We start from the raw sequence: 22,313 nt of genomic DNA, 5'->3' as shown, positions 1-22,313 counted from the left end.
TTATTTGAAAAACAGACATTTTCTGCAAAAATACTTCAATAGCGGCCTAGTCTGGATCTGTACGTGTGAGATACACACTTTAGATACCGTGGTTATATTCTTCTATTAATAAAACACCTTTTTGGGCAAAATGCACCATTTTACAGCCCTTGCTGCATCAGCACTTGTGAAATTCAAGAGTTATATACTGCTGTCATATTCTGTTATTAAACAAACACCCATTTTGGGCCATAAACTTAATTTTGCAGCCTTTGCTGCATATGTCATTGTGAGATACACACTTTAGATACTGTGGTTCTATTCCACCCCGCAAACAGAGGATCTGCCAGCAACACCACCACCTAGGGTCACCAAGCATCTCCACAATGTCCCACGGAAGCGTTCAGCTCTCCATCTCGCAAACAATGGAGCGTAAGTACCCCCCTACCCACCCACGATCCCTAGCCCTGAATGCCAGCATTTCTTAATTACTGGCCTTTGAAATGCTTTCATTCCATCTGGTGGAGACTGAGAGTTTTAAAGGCCTTATGGCGGTGGCTAACCCAGAGTACGTCGTGCCCAGCCACCACTACTTCTACAGGCGAGCCATCCCTTCCCTGAACAACCAAGTGGGGGACAAAATCAGGTGTGCTCTGCGCAACTCCATCTGTGGCAAGGTGCACCTCACTACAGGATACGTGGACCAGTAAGCACAGTCGGGGACGTTATATCTCCATAACAGCACACTGGGTAAATGCAGTGGCAGCTGGGCCTGAGGCAGATAGCAATTTGTCGCATGTCCTTCCACCACCGAGGATTGCAGAGCGCTTCATTTTGCCTCCTGTTGCTTCCTCCTCCTACTCCGCTTCCTCATCCTCTACCGGCTCCTCATCCTCAGCACAGCCAGGGGTAAACGACAGCAGGCAGTTTTAAAACCCCACACCGCGCAGGAGCTGTGGACGGGCCTTGAACAACAGACCGATGAGTGGTTCGTGCCAGTGAGCCTCAAGCCTGGCCTGGTAATGTTTGATAATGGGCGAAATCTCGTAGAAGCTCTGGGACTTGCTGATTTGATGCACATCCCTTGCCTGGCCATGTGCTGAATTTGGTTGTGCAGAGGTTCCTTAAAAATTACCCCGATATGTCAGAGCTGCTGCATAAAATGCGGGCCGTCTGTGCGCGCTTTCGGCGTTCTCACCCTGCTGCTGCTCACCTGTCAGCGCTGCAGCGTAACTTTGGCCATCCAGGGTTAGCATGGCTGAAATGCTAACCAGCTGATATGGAACGTCTTTCACCAACAAGGTGGAGCAGTATGTGTGTACACGCCTACACGTACTGAATGACAGGGTCTGCCCCCTTCAACTTCTGGGTCTCCAAATTGGGCACATGGCCTGAGCTTGCCCTTTATGCCTTGGAGGTGCTAGCCTGCCCTGCAGCCAGTGTATTATCTGAACGTGTGTTTAACACAACAGGGGGCGTCATCACAGACAAGAGACAAGCTAATGTGGACAAGCTCACGTTCATTAAAATGAACCAGGCATGGATCCCACAGGGCTTGTCCGTACCTTGTGCAGAATAGACATGCATACCGGCCTTAACCAGCCATTGTTATACAACAGCACAATTGCTCATTGTTGTATTTTGGATATTTCACACTCTTTTGTAGTGTACCCTAATAAATAAAAAAATGTAAACCAAAAACCACTGTTGGCTACCTCGTCCTCCTTCAACACTGCTTCCACCTACAACACTACGTCCACTGCCTCCTCAAACTCCTACTCCATATGGACCTCCACCTCATAAATCAAATTTTTTATTTTTTATTTTTTATTTGTACGTATTTTATTTTATGTCATTTCACTACTTTGTCTGTTACATTTTCGGGTGAGATTCACCAATTTTTGGGTGAGGTACCACTGCTATACGTAATATACAGGTTAAAAAATTTCACAAATGTGTCTGTTATATTTTTGGGTGAAATTCACCAATTTTTGGGTGTGATGTACCACTGCTATACCTAGTAGACAGGTTAAAAAAATTCACAAATTTGTCTGTTACATTTTCCGGTGAAATTCACTAATTTTTGGGTGTAATATACCCCTCCTCTACCTAGTTGACAGCTTAATACATTTCACTAATTTTTATTTTACAATTTCGGGTGACATAAAAAAAAAAAAATTCTGTCATAGACACCTGCTCTACCAAGTAGACAGGTTAATACATTTCACAAATTTTCCTGTTACATTCTTGGGTTAACATTTTACAATTTTTGGACGTGAATAAATGACAGGGAAGGTGACAGGGAATACATTTTCAGAAATTCTTTACTTTATGCGTGAAACCTCCTTTCATTCAATACTTAAACTTTAACAAGTTGTCCCACATTTGCGCTTGAATAATTTGTCCCACATTTGCTCTTCAATAATTTGTCGCACAATTGCGCCTCAATGACTTTTCCCATATTTCCGCTTGATCAAAATAAAATTTCATCCATTTATCTCCCTTGGATGTGGTCTCTCTTTCTCACGCTCCCTCTCCGGCGTGGAACCCTGACTCGCCGATAACCGTGATCAACATGGTAGGCTCAGAAAAGAACATCGAAAGTTGATAGAGAAGATATCCAAATGAATAATGGACATCACAGGGGCACCTCTAAATAGGTAACAGGAACATGAATTTAAAAAAATAGTCTGTTACATTGTCAGGTGATATTTTACCAATTTTGCCGGATAGAAACCACTGCTCTGCATAGGTGACAGGGAATAACATTTCAGAAATTCTTCTTTAATTGATGCGCACCACCTCCTTTCATTCAATGCTTAAACTTTAACAAGTTGTCCCACATTTGCTCTTCAATACTTTGTCCCTTATTTCCACTCTATCATATTTAATTTGAAACAATTAAACTCCCTTGGATGTGGTCTCTCTTTCTCACGCTCCCTCTCTGGCGTGGAACCCTGATTCGCCGATAACCGTGATCAACAGGGTAGGCTCAGAAAAGAACATCGAAAGTTGATAGAGAAGATATCCAAATGGATGGTGGATGTCACAGGGACATGCGATCAGGCAGAAGTTATCTAGAGTCAGCAAAGCGGCAGCAGGGCTTCTCCTGGCTAACGTTTCCAAATCCAAAATACCACAGTGACACTCCCTATAATTTGTATTATAAATCATTCCAATAACATGTCATCTTAAGAGTCCTGTATTGTTATTTATCGTCACTACCTCCCCGAGTCGGGAGTGGGTAATTGCCGCGCCCCCTCCTTAACGTCGAAGCTTATTCTTTATATTCTTTAATACTTTGTCCCACATTTCTGCTCGATTACACTTAATTTCATCCATTGACCTTCCTTGGATGTTTTATCCCTTTCTCAGGCTCCCTCTCCGGCCTGGAACCCTGAATCCACGGCACCCATGATCACCATGGTAGGCGCATAAAAGAACATCGAAGGTTGATAGAAAAGATATCCAATTGGATCGTGGACATCACGGGGACGTGCGACATGGTGGCGCAGTATGTACGCACATGTACTGAATGATGGGTCTGCCCCCTTCAACTTCTGGGTCTCCAAATTGGGCACATGGCCTGAGCTTGCCCTTTACGCCTTGGAGGTGCTGGCCTGCCCTGCAGCCAGTGTATTGTCTGAGCGTGTGTTTAGCACAACTGTAGGGGGTTATCAGAGGTTATATTTCCCAATGTTATGGGGTGTACCCTAATTTAAAAAAATTAAAATAAATTTAAAACCAAAAAACTGTGTAGGCTATCTCCTCCTCCTCCACCGCCGCTTCCACCTACACCACCACATCCACCGCCTCCCCAACCTCCTACTCCATATGGACCTCGTCCTCCTAGATCAAGATTATTATTTTTTATTTGTATGTATTTTATGTTATTTAAAGTCATTTCCCTATCCACTTTTGTTTGCAGAGCACTTGCCATGCTCTTAACCACATTTTGTTGTCATTTACATGACATTTTTACAGCCATTTTAGTGCTCAAAAGTTTGGGTCCCCATTGACTTCAATGGGGTTCGGGGTCAAGTTCGGGTCAAGTTCGGGTCCCGAACTCAAACTTTTTTATGAAGTTCGGCCGAACCCGTCGATCCCGAACATCCAGCTGTCCGCTCAACTCTATTTAGGAGTTTAATTGGACAATTGACTCAAAGGCTGTTTCATGGGCAGGTGTGGGCAATTCCTTCATTATTTCATTCTCAATTAAGCACATAAAAGGCCTGGAGTTGATTTGAGATGTGGTGCTTGCATTTTGAAGATTTTGCTGAGAAATAAACATACGGTCAAAAGAGCTCTCTATGCAGGTGAAACAAGCCATTCTTTATCTGCAAAAACAGAAAAAAAACTTCTGAGAAAATGCTACACTATTAGGAGTGGCAAAATCTACAGTTTGGTAATCCTGAGAAAAAAAGCACTGGTGACCTCAACAATGCAAAAAGACCTGGATGCTCACGGAAGACAACAGTGGTGGATGATCGCAGAATAATTACCATGGTGAAGAGAAACCCCTTCACAACAGCCAACCAAGTGAACAACACTCCCCAGGATATAGGAGTATCAATATCCAAATCTACCATAAAAATACTGCATGAAGGTAAATGCAGAGGTTTCACTGCACGGTGAAAGCCACTCATAAGCCTCAAGAATAAGAAGGCTAGATTGGACTTTGCTAAAAAAAAAATCTTAAAAAAACTAGCACACGTCTGGAAGAGCATTCTTTGGACAGATGAAACCAAGATCAAACTCTACCAAAATAATGGAAAAAGAAAAGTATGGAGAAGGCATGTACAGCTCATGATCCAAAACATATCACATAATCTGTAAAAGACGACAGAGGCAGTTTTATGGCTTGGGCATGCATGGCTGCCAGTGGCACTGGGTTCCTAGTGGATATTGATGATGTGACACAGGACAGAAGGAGCCGGATGAATTTTAGGGTTTTCAGAGACATACTGTGTGCTCAAATCCAGCAAAATGCAGCCAAACTGATTGGTCGGCGTTTCATAATACAGATGGACATTGACGCAAAACATAAAGCCAAAGCAACCCAGGAGTTTATTAAAGCAAAGAAGTGGAATATTCCTGAATGGCCAATAGAGCATGCATTTCACTTGTTAAATACTAAACTTCAGACAGAAAGGCCCAGATACAAACAGCAGCCGAAAACTGCTGCTCCTGGCAGAGCATTAAAAAGGAGGAAACACAGCGTCTGTGCATGTCCATGAGTGTCAAAACCAGACAGCTGAGAAGCTCTGACAGAAGCCTTTCAGAACCTCCTCCTTGAGTTTTCTTTGTTTTGAATTTCAGTTCCTCATCTCGTTAGCCTCTCTCAGCTGTCATGTAGTTCGACTGATTGCATCCCTTTAAATTCCTCCCCATAATGCATTAGTGTGCGGCTTATACAACTTCCTGGAGTGTGTGTGCATGCTGATCCTATTTTCCAGCCTTCTACAAGTTAAGTGCTGTACATTTATTTGTGATTTTCTGTTTGCTGGATCCCAGGTGACCCTGACTCCCTCCGTGTCTAGTGTAGGGAGTCGGTGGTCGTGTCCCCTCACTATTGTAGGGTGTTCAGGTGGTATATAGGCGAGGTACGTGGATATGCGATCATCCACCATTGGGATTTTCGCATAGGCTGAGCAGTCAGGGAGAGTGCCAGGTCTTATGCAGGGGTCTCCCTTTTGTTCCTTAGTTTTGGATCCAGTGAGTCATATATTCATTTTGCATTGTCTTGTTTCCTGTACACCTTCTTCGACAATGAGTTTAAGACTTCAGGCAGTCATTGCCAACAAAGGGTTTTCAACCAAGTATTTAAAATTTACATTTTATTTACAATTATTCAATTTGTCCAATTACTTTTAAGCCCCTGAAATAAAGGAATTGAGTTTAAAAATGCTTTAGTTCCTCACATTTTTATGCAATTATTTTGTTCAACCCACTGAATTAAAGCTGAAAGTTTGAACTTCAACTGCATCTGAATTGTTTTGTTCAAAATCCATTGTGGTAATGTACAGAACAAAAATTAGAAAAATGGTGTCTCTGTACAAATATACATAAACCTAACTGTACCCAAGAGAAGTGGATCAAGATATGGGAGTCCTGAAGGTTTTAAACATTCATGACATATATTTTTTTACTTCAATATCTTCCATTTCTGCTTTCTTTTGTTTTCTTTGAGTGATAGTGAGATTTGAGACGCATCACTGGGGTGGGGGTAGTTAGGAGGTGGTGGTGCTGGGGGGTGGGGGAAATATATAATAATATTATATTTTGATTCTGTATTAAAACTTGAACTGTATTTGTTTTAATCTAATATTCTAATAAAAAAAATATAAAAAAATGTACGCATTTGTTATTACCATATCCAAACTTCCTCTCTGAATAAATTTAAAATGCCATTTATAACTCATGGAGAGTCCTAGTAAATAAGTAAAGTTGCCCAACCGGCGAGAGTAAATGAATAACGCTCGCCAGCTACCATGGTACTGAAATATATAGGAGGAGGAGGTAGCATAATCTAAGACTTAACGTTTAATAGATATACAGTTTAAAAAAGACGGACATAACACATAATATCAAAAAAGTGTGCACACCACAAACGTGTCACAAACACAAATGTACATAATCACAATAGGAGGCCACATTAATATGGTAAAACCCATGTGAAAAAGGTAACACTATACTCCAAATCAGGTATACGTTCCACAGAAAAATATATATATAAACGGGAACAGTCTTACCAGTGGGTGACGGTCATCTGGGTATGGTGGCGCAGTCCCAGAAGACAGTGTTATCTATAGAACAGGGTCCCAGATAAGGCGGACTGTCCCTAGAAAACCCTACCAGGCCTATAGAGCCCTATGACATGGCCAGGGGCCGCACGTCAGGGAACTAAACAGGAGTGTAGAATTCCCTGGACAACCCTAACTAGGGGTACACAGTGACAAATTCACTGCGGTGCGTAAGATCCCTACGCGTTTTGTCTAAAGGTTAAAGCCCCAGACTCATCAGGGAATCAGGGGCTAGCATGGGAGGGAGTATGTCCCTATTGACTGGTGTCACGAACAAACAGTCCCCATGCTACTGGATGCAGTCTATCAGCAAGGAACTAGGATACAGGGGGGACTTGGTCAGGGCTACTGAACAGCGTGTCGCTGGTGAGGTACAGGCCCTATTCCCTAATGATGGGGGTCCCTCTGTCCTAGTAACTGCAGGTAAGGGGTAGCGTATGGCACTTCCCTGTACGTGTGTGGCGGATGACCGTCACCCACTGGTAAGACTGTTCCCGTTTATATATATATTTTTCTGTGGAACGTATACCTGATTTGGAGTATAGTGTTACCTTTTTCACATGGGTTTTACCATATTAATGTGGCCTCCTATTGTGATTATGTACATTTGTGTTTGTGACATGTTTGTGGTGTGCACACTTTTTTGATACTATGTATTATGTCCGTCTTTTTTAAACTGTATATCTATTAAACGTTAAGTCTTAGATTACGCTACCTCCTCCTCCTATATATCATGGAGAGTCCTATAACAAATAAATATACTGACAGAATTGCTATGATTGGGCCACATTTCACCCCAAAAAATGGAATAGAAAGCTGTCAAAAAGCCACATGTACCTCAATATGGTACCAATAAAAACTACTATTCACCTGGCAAAAAAATAAACCATCACAAAGCTCAGTTGACAAAGAATAAATACATATAAGTTATGGTTCTTGGAATATAATTCCAACAAAATCACCTGCTTTGTAAGAAAAAAAAATATTCAAATTCCAAATCTGAAAAAAAAAAATGAACTTTTGAAATGACACCTCCATTTGGTTTGATTCCAGTGAAACACCTAAATGGTTAATAAACTTCCTAAATTATATTTTGAATATTTTGATGGGTGCAGTTTTTAAAATGGAATGATTTATGAGGGAGTTCTAATATATAGGTCCCTCAAAGCCACTTCAGAACTGAATTTGTTCCTAAAAAATAGGTTTTAGAAAATTGCAGAAAATTTGAAAAATTGCTGCTAAACTGAAAAGTCCTCTACTGTCCCTAAAAAACAAAAGTACCATTAGAAAATGTTGTCAACATAAAGTAGACATATGGTTTGCTAATTACTATCTATTGTGTGAGGTATGAAGTATCTGTTTTAAAAGCAGAGAAATTCAAATTTTCAACCTTTTTTTTTTCAATTAGCATTGGAGTCTATGAGAAATACACTGTGTTTCCAAGGAGCTCTACTACAGGCAGGGGCTCAATAGGTACTAATGTACAACAGCCTCATATCACTGACGAACGCAGACGCTGCCACACACACACACTTCTGCTCCCCTAATTCTTATCTGATTAACCATGGCATCTGAAGGGTTAAAAGTATGTGATTGGCGCATCGTCAATTGCATACATTAGTCCCAAGTACCTTCTGTTTACAACAGCAGCCTCCCGGCGGCTATGGTGCCTGCTGCGCTCGCTCGCTATATTTAAATACTGGACCGGCAATGTAAATATATATGAGGCATTTGGGAAGGGGTTAAAATCTTATCATAGTGATTAAAGATACATAAAACAGCAAATGATATTAGGATAAAGTAGCTCTTACAACTCCAACATTAGTTTCCCAGCAGGGACCTCTAGGGACATCAGCAGGAGGTAGGGGTGGTGGGGTGGTGTCTGTTCCATTTATGTTGGTGGTAGAATTGTAGTAGTTGTATAAAGTCCAGTAAGTGACATTCTTTACAGCATCCTCTTGAGCTAGCTGCAACAAAATGAAACACAACTTTTTTTTAGGCACTGACATACACAGATGCATGAATGCATATAAGGAACAGTTTGAGCAGGTGCATATTCGGTTCTTACTTTCTCATTAACATCATCCATCAGAGCAAGCAAGAATGTGTATAGATTGCCAAGGAACAAAGCAAAGATTCTTCCCAACTGCCACTTTAATGCCACCCGAGGATGGTAATCTTCTAAATTTGCAATAGTTTCAAACAGTGGGGGACAAAACATACCAAGCAACGACATCACTATCTCAACCTGCAAAATAATAATAGGAGAAAACCAAATCAAAGAATCAAAATGACAACTCTAAAAGAGATTTATCAGAACAAAATGTATAAAATTAACTCTGGCGCAGATTACTAAAGATGGAGTAAGCTTAGACCGACTGTCGAAACCTGCACCACATTTATCACAGTGGTCCCAATCGATAATATATCTGGTACAGGGATAGACACTTTTCTTTGACTCTATACCAACTATTAGTTGGCTTACATTGAGATAGAATTGTGGCACAATTTGGCGCAAAATGGCCTTGCCGCCTTTCCCATGAAGCCCCACCCCTTTTCACTAGGCCTCCTTCCTTTTCAACCATGTTGGAAAAAAGTATGGAAACCCTAGATGCACCTTTTAGACAAAGAGAGATTATTTTTTATCTACTGATTAACTCCTAGGGCCTTTTCTTTCATATATTTATTCGCTGGGCTCTATTTTACCATTTTTATTTTTACTTTACTTTCATTTATTCATTAGTTGCTGTATCTATATCCACCATTATTAGTGTGATCTTCCATGGATTTGCATATATATATATATACATATATATACAGTCAGGTCCATAAATATTGGGACACCGACACAATTCTAACATGTTTGGCTCTATACACCACCACAATGGAATTGAAATGAAACAAACAAGATGTGCTTTAGGCCTCATGCACACGACCGTTTTTTTTTAAGGTCCGCAAAAACGGGGTCCGTAGGTCCGTGATCCGTGACCGTTTTTTCGTTTGTGGGTCTTCCTTGATTTTTGGAGGATCCACGGACATGAAAAATGAAAAAAAAATCTAAGTCAAGTTTGCCATTGAAATTATAGGAAAAAACGGACACGGATCACGGACACGGATGACAATCTTGTGTGCATCCGTGTTTTTTCACGGACCCATTGACTTGAATGGGTCCGTGAACCGTTGGCCGTGAAAAAAATAGGACAGGTCATATTTTTTTCACGGCCAGGAAAAACGGATCACGGATGCGGCTGCCAAACGGTGCATTTTCCGATTTTTGAAAGTCAATGGGTCCGTGAAAAAAAAACTGAAAACGGCACAACGGCCCCGGATGCACACAACGGTCGTGTGCATGAGGCCTTAACTGCAGACTGTCAGCTTTAATTTGAGGGTATTTACATCCAAATCAGGTGAACGGTGTAGGAATTACAACAGTTTGCATATGTGCCTCCCACTTGTTAGGGGACCAAAAGTAATGGGACATAATAATAATCATTAATCAAACTTTCACTTTTTAATACTTGGTTGCAAATCCTTTGCAGTCAATTATAGCCTGAAGTCTGGAATGCATAGACATCACCAGCTGCTGGGTTTCATCCCTGGTGATGCTCTGTCAGGCCGCTACTGCAATTGTCTTCAGTTCTTGCTTGCTCTTGTGGCTTTTTCCCTTCAGTTTTGTCTTCAGCAAGTGAAATGCATGCTCAATCGGATTCAGGTCAGGTGATTGACTTGGCCATTGCATAACATTCCACTTCTTTCCCTTAAAAAACTCTTTGGTTGCTTTTGCAGTATGCTTTGGGTCACTGTCCATCTGCACTGTGAAGCGTTGTCCAATGAGTTCTGAAGCATTTGGCTGAATATGAGCAGATCATATTGCCCTAAACTCTTCAGAATTCATCCTGCTGCTTTTGTCAGCAGTCACATCATCAATAAATACATAAGAACCGGTTCCATTTCACGCCATGACACTACCACCACCATGCTTCACTGATGAGACAGTATGCTTAGGATTATGAGCAGTTATTTTCCTTCTCCATACTCTTCTCTTCCCATCACTCTGGTACAAGTTGATCTTGGTCTCATCTGTCCATAGGATGTTGTTCCAGAACTGTGAAAGCTTTTTTAGATGTCATTTGGCAAACTCTAATCTAGCCTTCCTGTTTGAGGCTCACCAATGGTTTACATCTTGTGGTGAACCCTCTATATTCACTCTCGTAAAGTCTTCTCTTAATTGTTGACTTTGACACACATACACCTACCTCCTGGAGAGTGTTCTTGATCTGGCCAACTGTTGCGAAAGGTGCTTTCCTCACCAGGGAAATAATTCTTTGGTCATCCACCACAATTGTTTTCCGTGGTCTTCTGGGTCTTTTGGTGTTGCTGAGCTCATCGGTGGATTCCTTCTTTTTAAGAATGTTTCAAACTGTTGTTTTGGCCACGCCTAATGTTTTTGCTATCTGTCTGATGTTTTTTTTTTTTTCAGCCTAATGATGGCTTGCTTCACTGATAGTGACAGCTCTTTAGATCTCATCTTGAGAGTTGACAGCAACAGATTCCAAATGCAAATAGCACACTTGAAATGAACTCTGGACCTTTTATCTGCTCATTGTAATTGGGATAATGAGGGAATAACACACACCTGGCCATGGAACAGCTGAGAAGCCAATTGTCCCATTACTTTTGGTTCCTTAACAAGTGAGATTTGCTGTGGTAGGCAGGTTAGTGGATGCAGTATAGAGGCAACAGACCAGGTTTTAAATCAATCTTCAGTGTTTATTCACACTCATAACAGTTCACACCTGGCTGAATGATCGGGCTCAGAAAGTCCACTTGCAGGCTGTAAGGCAGCCTGCTCACCTGACACACGGTTTTCAGACCTCAGCGCAGAGATCTCCACAGCTCCAACACAGAGAATGGCAGCACTCTACTGTCAGAGAGGTGTCACCCACACCACCTGACAGTGCTGCCTGTGTTTTATATCCCAAACCAAGACCCAGCCTGGAACATGGGGAGTAGCCACCCACCCATCAATTTGACTACTCCCAATAAGAGCCATCCCAGGTTAGCTTTGCAGCTAATACTAAGGCCTCTTTCACACTTGCGTTGTCCGGATCCGGCGTGTACTCCACTTGCCGGAATTACACGCCGGATCCGGAAAAATGCAAGTGTACTGAAAGCATTTGAAGACGGATCCGTCTTCAAAATGCTTTCAGTGTTACTATGGCACCCAGGACACTATTAAAGTCCTGGTTGCCATAGTAGGAGCGGGGAGCGGGGGAGTGGTATACTTACAGTCCGCACGGCTCCCGGGGCGCTCCAGAGTGACGTCAGAGCACCCCATGCGCATGGATGATGTGCCATGCGATCACGTCATCTATGTGTCGGAAGAAAAGAACGCAGGTGTGAAAGAGCCCTAACACAGCCGAAGTGTCAGACTGCAATCTGCAAACAGCTCTTACCTCACCGAGGCCAGGAACCTCGGTGACATGTACTGACCATCAATGACAACCCATTGTTCCTTCCTACAATATACACCATATACAGCACTGGCATATATTCAGAGCATGGTTTTCTTTTTGTGCAATTATATCTTTTTATTTAGACCTGCTAAGATCTGTGCTTTAAAGTCCATAAAATTAGATACCCTCATTATTTACTATTAATTATTGGCACCGACACCTCTGAGTGTTCTGTTTTTACTATATCATCCTATGGCCCCATTATTCTCACCATTGTTTAAACCTATGAATTGTGTATGTCCAAAGGACTATAATATACAGTATATTTAAAAATGTCATTGTGTATTTGCTATAATTATGCATGCTTCCTTTGCCATTTTTCTGTGAGGTCTAGTCCTGGAAAGATGCCCACTTTACCTTTTATCTATTTTTGTAGGATCTGTACTACTCTTGCAGATTGTAAACTCCTGTGAACAAGGCCCTCACTCCTTTTCTTTGAATTGTTTGTAACTATGTAATGTCTGATTTAGTCTGTACATGCATCCTCTGATTATTTTGATTTTTAGAGCACAGTCTGAGGAAGTGATGCATTACACAAAGACTGAAAGACACCAAAAAGAGAATCCATGTGTTATTCCCTGCCTTCTCAATATGTGCACAAGACATATATGTGAATACCCAGTGACTCAAAGGTGATGTCTTCTCTGGAGGCATTTACTTCTCTTGTTGTTCTGGTCTGGCCCAGAATGCCATAATGATTTTCCCTGGTCACAACTACTGAGTATGCTGTTTGCCTTAGTTCCCCATATTATTAGTACGGTATCTCCTTTTGTATCCCACACATTAATAGTCCCCTGTGTATCCTCCTTGAAATGCCTTGTGTGCCCCCATACACATTAATGGTGGCCCTTTAGTTCTCCTCATAGTACTAGTGTTCCTCCATAGAATTCTACAGTGAAATTGGAAAGTCCTCAGACCCTTTAATTTTTTCACATTTTATTATGTTGTGGCCTTGTGCTAAAATAAAAAAAGTTAAAGAGTTCCTCCATCATTCTGCGATTATATGCCCCATAATGAAACAATAAAAACAGAGAGCGACATTTATTAAGATTAGCGTTCCAATATTTTAGTCTTGATCCCTCTGTACCGGAGTGAGATCCTCCTAATTTATTAAGAATCAGATGTCTCAATAAATTATGAGCATCTTTGTTTTGATGCGAAAAAGTTTGAACTTGGTTTCAACAAGAGAATCTTGTTTCTCACAGTCTTTTAGGTGCTTTTTTTAATCCAAACTCCAAGTTGGCTTTCATATGTCTTTTAATGAGGAAAAGGCTTCTTTTTGCCCACTCTGCCATAAAGCCCAGACTAATGGAATGCTGCAGTAATTTACATTCTGGAGGCCTCTTTCATCTGCACACAGGATATTTGGAGCTCAGCCAGAGTGACCATTGGGTTCTTGGTCACCTCTCTTATCAAGGAAATTTTTTACCCCAATTACTTAGTTTGGTGGGTCCTGGTTCTTCTAAATGTCTTACATTTAAGAACTATGGAGTCCACTGTGGTCTTCAGAACTTGCAGTGCAGCAGACATTTTTTTGTACCATTTTCAAAATCTGTGCTTCTGCACAATCATGTCTCTGGCCTTATAGGCAGCGTTTCCTCCTCATGGTTGGTTTTTGCTTTGATATGTATTTTCAGCCATGAGACCTTATATTGGTAGGGGAATGTCTTTCCAAACCATGTCCAATGAACTGAATTTACCACAAGTGGACTCCAATAAAGTCGTAGAAACATCAAAAAAAGTGAGGCCCCCAGAGCTAAATTTCAAACGTCATAGCAAAGGGTCTGAATACTTATGTTCATTAAGGGGTACTGAATGCAGATTGATGGGGAAAACTTGACACGACATAACAAAATGTGAAAAAAATGTGAAAGGGTCTGAAGACTTTCCGAATGGACTTTAGTCCCCCCCCCCCCCTAAGTATCGCTGCATAATGTTGTATTTAGTAAGTTTCGCCTAGTAGCAGCAGCAGCAGGAAGTCAATATTACAAAGCCAGGTTAAGCAGAGAATAGCAGTTGCATGTCCGCCTCTATGGTAAATATATTAATGTATAACTATGATATAAGCTTGTGGTAGCAATCTTCTCTGTCAGTATTAGTGTTGGGCGTGAATATTCAAATTGCAAATTTTAATTGTGAATATCGCCACTTTGAGAATTCGTGAAGATTTAGAATATAGTGCTATATATTTGTATTTGCGAATATTCTAGATTTTTTTCCATCTGAACCCATGATCCCTCCCTGCTTCTTGCTTGTGGGCCAATGAGAAGGCTGCAATGTCTTTGTCTGAGCTTAGCAACATCCCTAGCAACCAATAGGAAATTGGCTTACACCTTACTATATAAGAACCTCCTCAGCAGCCATTTTCTGTAGTTTTATGGAGTTCTGAGAGAGACAGCAGAGTCATTGCTTTACTGTTTAATTACATTAGATAGTTAGTTAGTTAGTTAGCTTATATATATAATACAGATAGTTAGTGGGAGATAGTCAGTGTAGGTTACATAGTGATATAGTGTAGCTGATGGTTCCAGTGCAGGGTCTTAGGTAGTTTGATAGGTACTGCTGTCCATACATACATACTACAGATATAGTGCCACAGCAATACATAGTGCACAAATCAGTTATATGCAGTCAGACCTGCTAAAATGGGAAGCTGCACGTATTGCGCCAAAATATGCGCATCATTAATTGCCGATTTGCTCAATCGCTAGAATATTGGAGCACTCTATCTGCATATAAAGCTATGGTGATGTTCTGCCATGCCAACCATTTTCTCCAGTCTCAGGAAACTTCTAGCAGCTTGAAAAATGTAGCAAAAGTGACCCCTGCCTGGGGGGGGTGGAGCCTGAATGGCCGCAGGTTAGATCGCTCTGCTGAGGACTAACACAGGAGAAGGCATTTTCAGAAGTTATCATTAGCAAACATGGGCAAGCTTTTGAGAGACAAGTCCAGGGACAGCTCGGCACACATTAAGCAAGCTGCGGGGCAGGGAGATCTCGACAAATTTGTCAAAAAGACACCGGCGTTCCAGCCTAAAAAGGTGGAGAAAATGGAGCCGCCAGAAGACACTGAACTCCAACCTGACGCTTCATATTCTGAAGACAGAGATGGTATTGAAGCAGCTGCCCCATCACTGAAAGAACACCTCCCGGTCTCTAGACCTTTTATGAGGAAACTTCTTGCAGAAGCACTTGATCCAATAGTGCAGGAGCTGAAGGAGTACAAGAAAGATCTACAGCACATGTGTGAGAGGATAGATGCCGCCGAAACTGCGCAGACCGCCATTATTGAATTTGGCTCAGCAGTGGCACACTCGTTGGACTACACACAGGCCCACATAAATACTTTGTACACACAGCTGGAAGACCAAGATAACCGGGGCCGTCGGAACAACCTCCGACTCAAAGGCTTCCCCGAAAGTATCATGCCGGACGCCATTGAAGCTGCATTGACTGCATTTTTTACTCAATTAGTGGGGTCATCTGCAACTCCAGATTTAACCCTGGAAAGAGCCCACCGGGCACTGAGGCCGTCGCCTGGTCCCTCAGACCCGCCTAGGGACATAATTTGCAAACTTGCAAGCTTCGAAGCCAAAGAGTGCATCCTGAAAGCTTCCCGTGGCAAAACCTCCTTGAAGTACAAAGGTGCATCGGTAGCCATTTTTCAGGATATTTCCCCTGTCACACTGCGCAAGAGGAAAGCGCTGAAGCCGTTGCTGGAAGTGTTAAGGGAGAAAGATATTTTATATCGATGGCTATTCCCATTTGGGCTTCTTATAAATGCGCCTGATAAGAAGCTGGTGCTCAGGTCCCATAGTGACCTCAGACGAATTTACGATCATCTGGGGATTGTCGATCAGGAGATCCAGGACTGGAACATAGCCCAGGAGATTACTGACATCCCACCTTTGCCGCTGCCCACATCGTGGAACCCGGGACGACCGGCTAAGAATCAGAAACAGAGGCAGAGAAAGAGAATCGGGAACAGTGCCTTACGGAGGGAATATGGTGAAGAGTCCTGAGATGTTCTTCCTCTCATGCTGAGAGGGTCATAGACTTGAGTGTTTTTCTTGCATTGGGGTGAGAGTTTATAGAAATAATTCCAAAGTATATGTGAGTTTCTCATATTCCTATACATGCTCTCTCCCCCCCACCTTCCCTCCCTACCTTCCCTCCCTACCTTCCCTCCCTCACCTCTCAAGGTAATGAAGGTAGACGGAGTTCACAAAGAGACACTCTCGCTCACCTGCGACTTTATCTGTTTCATGCTTAATGATGGTTCACTCACCCTGTGCTTGTATATGCCCCGGTGCCCTATTCTCGAATGTTTTTGGATATTTGATTATCTGTTCACCTGAGAGGTTATCCCTATTTTAACGCACTCAGAATGTGATGTGGGTCATGCCAGCCCTGTCCCTGGATGGGTGTTTATGATGGCTGGGCCTAGGTTACCTGTATGACGTGCTGAGAACTTGGAATGTGGATATTTAGTACAACCTACAGCACTCACACTCTATGTCATATCTTTGTAAATTATCTGTGACGCGCTGTACCTGATTGTAAGAGGCATTCATTTCCCATGTTATTTTAGTTGCCCGATCCCTGCTGCTGGTCCTTCAGTTGGTGTTCCCCCCTGCCCACCAAAACTGTCTTCTATTCGGAAGATATGTTTTTCACCTCTATTGACGGGAGTCCAGCCCGCACCCTTCCGGCCCTCACTATGTCTTAGACATCTGAAATCACACTTTATTAGGTGTGGGATGGAGGGAGGCGAAGCTGCACTCCTTGTTGTTGTACATTCATGTTATGCCCCTTTTGCTTTTCAAGTTGTTAACGGTTACACCTGGCGATGGAAACATGTAAACTCTTATGTAGTTTTATGGGATGGGTTGTTTCTATTAGAGAATGTGAACAAGATGGGATTATGGAGCCTTTGAAAGTAGTATCGCTTAATGTTAATGGATTAAATGGGCCGCAAAAAAGGAGCAGGGTCTTCCAGATGCTAAAAAAAGAGAGGGAAGATATACTGCTTTTACAGGAAACACATTTCAGACACAACAGGGTACCTGCACTATACCTGCACAAATTCAGTCGCAATTAATTGATCCGACAGGAAGCTTTGTGTTTATAAAAGGGTCACTCTATGGCAATAAACTTCAGAGAAGGGGCCTTGATCCTGGGAGGTGACTTTAATATGGCTTTGGACCACCCACTCGACTCCACCTCTATTTACCCAAGACACTCTGGCAACAGGTCAGGAAATTGAGGAATGCTCTGGATGCCCACCAGGTGTCAGATGCTTGGAGAGTGCATCATCCTCAGGGGAAAGATTATTCTTTCTTCTCAGCAATCCACGGCATCTATAGGAGGTTGGATTATATTTATGTGTCAAATCATCTCTTAGAGAGAGTGGAGTCGGTGAGCATTGGCCCAATTACGGTTACAGATCATGCGCCAGTCTTATTGGGAATACCCTTCCAGGGTACCCCTCCCAGATCCTGGACGTGGAGGCTCAATGAGACCCTCCTGGAAAATGATAAACACAGATCCCAAATAGAGGAGAAGGTACACATGTTCTTGGAACTAAATAATGACCCACAAATGGCCACACCCATTACGTGGGAAGCGCACAAGGCCTTTATACGGGGGGAACTAATAGCCTTGGGGTTGTGGGTCCGCAAACAAAGGATGAAGGAGGTAGATTCAGTGATAACCCAAATATCTGTGTTAGAGAACCTTAATAAGCGACAACCCTCCAAAGTGACTCATGGAGATATAATTAAATTACGATTGCGACTTATATCCATGGCAATAGGGGATCAAAACTGCTCACAAGTAGAGTTGAGCGAACACCTGAATGTTCGGGTTCGAGAAGTTCGGCCGAACTTCCAGAAAATGTTCGGGTTTGGGATCCGAACCCGATCCGAACTTTGTCCCGAACCCGACCCCCATTAAAGTCAATGGGGACCCGAACTTTTCGGCACTAAAACGGCTGTAAAACAGCCCAGGAAAGGGCTAGAGGGCTGCAAAAGGCAGCAACATGTAGGTAAATCCCCTGCAAACAAATGTGGATAGGGAAATGAATTAAAATAAAAATTAAATAAATAAAAATTAACCAAAATCAATTGGAGAGAGGTCCCATAGCAGAGAATCTGGCTTCCCGTCACCCACCACTGGAACAGTCAATTCTCAGATATTTAGGCCCCGGCACACAGGCAGAGGAGAGAGGTCCCGTAACAGAGAATCTGGCTTCATGTCAGCAGAGAATCAGTCTTCATATCATAGCAGAGAATCAGGCTTCACGTCACACACCACTGCAACAGTCCATTTTCATAAATTTAGGCCCAGCACCCAGGCAGAGGAGAGAGGTCCCGTAACAGAGGATCTGGCTTCATGTCAGCAGAGAATCAGTCTGCATGTCATAGCAGAGAATCAGGCTTCACGTCAGCCACCACTGCAACAGTCCATTGTCATAAATTTAGGCCAAGCACCCAGGCAGAGGAGAGAGGTCCCGTAACAGACAATCTGGCTTCATGTCAGCAGAGAATTAGTCTGCATGTCATAGCAGAGAATCAGGCTTCACGTCAGCCACCAATGCAACAGTCCGTTGTCAGATATTTAGGCCCAGCACCCAGGCAGAGGAGAGAGGTCCCGTAACAGAGGATCTGGCTTCATGTCAGCAGAGAATCAGTCTTCATATCATAGCAGAGAATCAGGCTTCACGTCACCCACCACTGCAACAGTCCATTTTCATAAATTTAGGCCCAGCACCCAGGCAGAGGAGAGAGGTCCCGTAGCAGACAATCTGGCTTCATGTCAGCAGAGAATCAGTCTTCATGTCATAGCAGAGAATCAGGCTTCACGTCACCCACCACTGCAACAGTCCATTTTCATAAATTTAGGCCCAGCACCCAGGCAGAGGAGAGAGGTCCCGTAGCAGACAATCTGGCTTCATGTCAGCAGAGAATCAGTCTTCATGTCATAGCAGAGAATCAGGCTTCACGTCACCCACCACTGTAAGAGTCCATTTTCATAAATTTAGGCCCAGCACCCAGGCAGAGGAGAGAGGTCCCGTAACAGACAATCTGGCTTCATGTCAGCAGAGAATTAGTCTGCATGTCATAGCAGAGAATCAGGCTTCACGTCAGCCACCAATGCAACAGTCCATTGTCAGATATTTAGGCCCAGCACCCAGGCAGAGGAGAGAGGTCCCTGTAACAGAGGATCTGGCTTCATGCCAGCAGAGAATCAGTCTTCATATCATAGCAGAGAATCAGGCTTCACGTCACCCATCAATGCAACAGTCCATTTTCATAAATTTAGGCCCAGCACCCAGGCAGAGGAGAGAGGTCCCGTAACAGACAATCTGGCTTCATGTCAGCAGAGAATCAGTCTTCATGTCATAGCAGAGAATCAGGCTTCACGTCACCCACCACTGTAAGAGTCCATTTTCATAAATTTAGGCCCAGCACCCAGGCAGAGGAGAGAGGTCCCGTAACAGACAATCTGGCTTCATGTCAGCAGAGAATCAGTCTGCATGTCATAGCAGAAAATCAGGCTTCACGTCAGCCACCACTGCAACAGTCCATTGTCAGATATTTAGGCCCAGCACCCAGGCAGAGGAGAGAGGTCCCGTAACAGACAATATGGCTTCATGTCAGCAGAGAATTAGTCTGCATGTCATAGCAGAGAATGAGGCTTCACGTCAGCCACCACTGCAACAGTCCATTGGCATATATTTAGGCCCAGCACCCAGGCAGAGGAGAGAGGTCCCGTAACAGAGGATCTGGCTTCATGTCAGCAGAGAATCAGTCTGCATGTCATAGCAGAAAATCAGGCTTCACGTCAGTCACCACTGCAACAGTCCATTGTCAGATATTTAGGCCCAGCACCCAGGCAGAGGAGAGAGGTCCCGTAACAGAGGATCTGGCTTCATGTCAGCAGAGAATTAGTCTGCATGTCATAGCAGAGAATCAGGCTTCACGTCACCCAACATTGGAACAGTCCATTGGCATATATTTAGGCCCTGGCACCCAGACAGAGGAGAGGTTCATTCAACTTTGGGTAGCCTCGCAATATAATGGTAAAATGAAAATAAAAATAGGATTGAATGAGGAAGTGCCCTGGAGTCCAATAATATATGGTTAAGGGGAGGTAGTTAATGTCTAATCTGGACAAGGGACGGACAGGTCCTGTGGGATCCATGCCTGGTTCATTTTTATGAACGTCAGCTTGTCCACATTGGCTGTAGACAGGCGGCTGCGTTTGTCTGTAATGACGCCCCCTGCCGTGCTGAATACACGTTCAGACAAAACGCTGGCCGCCGGGCAGGCCAGCACCTCCAAGGCATAAAAGGCTAGCTCTGGCCACGTGGACAATTTAGAGACCCAGAAGTTGAATGGGGCCGAACCATCAGTCAGTACGTGGAGGGGTGTGCACACGTACTGTTCCACCATGTTAGTGAAATGTTGCCTCCTGCTAACACGTTGCGTATCAGGTGGTGGTGCAGTTAGCTGTGGCGTGTTGACAAAAGTTTTCCACATCTCTGCCATGCTAACCCTGCCCTCAGAGGAGCTGGCCGTGACACAGCTGCCTTGGCGACCTCTTGCTCCTCCTCTGCCTTGGCCTTGGGCTTCCACTTGTTCCCCTGTGACATTTGGGAATGCTCTCAGTAGCGCGTCTACCAACGTGCGCTTGTACTCGCGCATCTTCCTATCACGCTCCAGTGCAGGAAGTAAGGTGGGCACATTGTCTTTGTAGCGTGGATCCAGCAGGGTGGCAACCCAGTAGTCCGCACAGGTTAAAATGTGGGCAACTCTGCTGTTGTTGCGCAGGCACTGCAGCATGTAGTCGCTCATGTGTGCCAGGCTGCCCAGGGGTAAGGACAAGCTGTCCTCTGTGGGAGGCGTATCGTCATCGTCCTGCCTTTCCCCCCAGCCACGCACCAGTGATGGACCCGAGCTGCGTTGGGTGCCACCCCGCTGTGACCATGCTTCATCCTCATCCTCCTCCACCTCCTCCTCATCCTCGTCCTCCTCGTCCTCCAGTAGTGGGCCCTGGCTGGCCACATTTGTACCTGGCCTCTGCTGTTGCCAAAAACCTCCCTCTGAGTCACTTCGAAGAGACTGGCCTGAAAGTGCTAAAAATGACCCCTCTTCCTCCTCCTCCTCCTCCTCCTGGGCCACCTCCTCTTCCATCGTCGCCCTAAGTGTTTTCTCAAGGAGACATAGAAGTGGTATTGTAACGCTGATAACGGCGTCATCGCCACTGGCCATGTTGGTGGAGTACTCGAAACAGCGCAACAGGGCACACAGGTCTCGCATGGAGACCCAGTCATTGGTGGTGAAGTGGTGCTGTTCTGTAGTGCGACTGACCCGTGCGTGCTGCAGCTGAAACTCCACTATGGCCTGCTGCTGCTCGCACAGTCTGTCCAGCATGTGCAAGGTGGAGTTTCACCTGGTGGGCACGTCGCATATGAGGCGGTGAGCGGGAAGGCCGAAGTTACGCTGTAGCGCAGACAGGCGAGCAGCAGCAGGATGTGAACGCCGGAAGCGCGAACAGAAGGCCCGCAGTTTATGCAGCAGCTCTGACATGTCGGGGTAGTTGTGAATGAACTTCTGCACCACCAAATTCAGCACATGCGCCAAGCAAGGGATGTGCGTCAAATTGGCTAGTCCCAGAGCTGCAACGAGATTTCACCCATTATCACACACCACCAGGCCGGGCTTGAGGCTCACAGTCTGTTGTTCTATACCCCGCCACAACTCCTGTGTGGTGTGGGGCCTGTCCCCCAAACATACGAGTTTCAGAATGGCCTGCTGACGTTTACCCCGGGCTGTGCTGAAGTTGGTGGTGAAGGTGTGTGGCTGACTGGATGAGCAGGTGGAAGAAGAGGAGGAGGAAGCCGAGAAGGAGGAGGTGGCAACAGGAGGCAAAGAATGTTGCCCTGCGATCCTTGGCGGCGGAAGGACGTGCGCCAAACAGCTCTCCGCCTGGGGCCCAGCTGCCACTACATT

General features: G+C 44.1%; 1 protein-coding gene across 1 annotated transcript in view; it reads right to left on the bottom strand.

The window, feature by feature from the left end:
- The window catches only part of LOC122939379 (transmembrane channel-like protein 2), a 245,038-nt gene that overhangs the window by 52,663 nt on the left and 170,062 nt on the right, over positions 1–22,313 (bottom strand). The window contains exons 12-13 of the mRNA XM_044295446.1: positions 8,851–9,030; positions 8,594–8,749 (exon numbers count right to left, since the gene is read on the bottom strand). Of these exons, the coding sequence (XP_044151381.1) occupies positions 8,594–8,749; positions 8,851–9,030 (336 nt within the window). The remainder of the gene's footprint in view (positions 1–8,593; positions 8,750–8,850; positions 9,031–22,313) is intronic.

This window comes from Bufo gargarizans, chromosome 5, assembly GCF_014858855.1.
Source record: "Bufo gargarizans isolate SCDJY-AF-19 chromosome 5, ASM1485885v1, whole genome shotgun sequence".
In the NCBI taxonomy this organism is placed as follows: Eukaryota; Metazoa; Chordata; class Amphibia; order Anura; family Bufonidae; genus Bufo; species Bufo gargarizans.
This window is presented reverse-complemented; position numbering and strand designations above follow the sequence as displayed.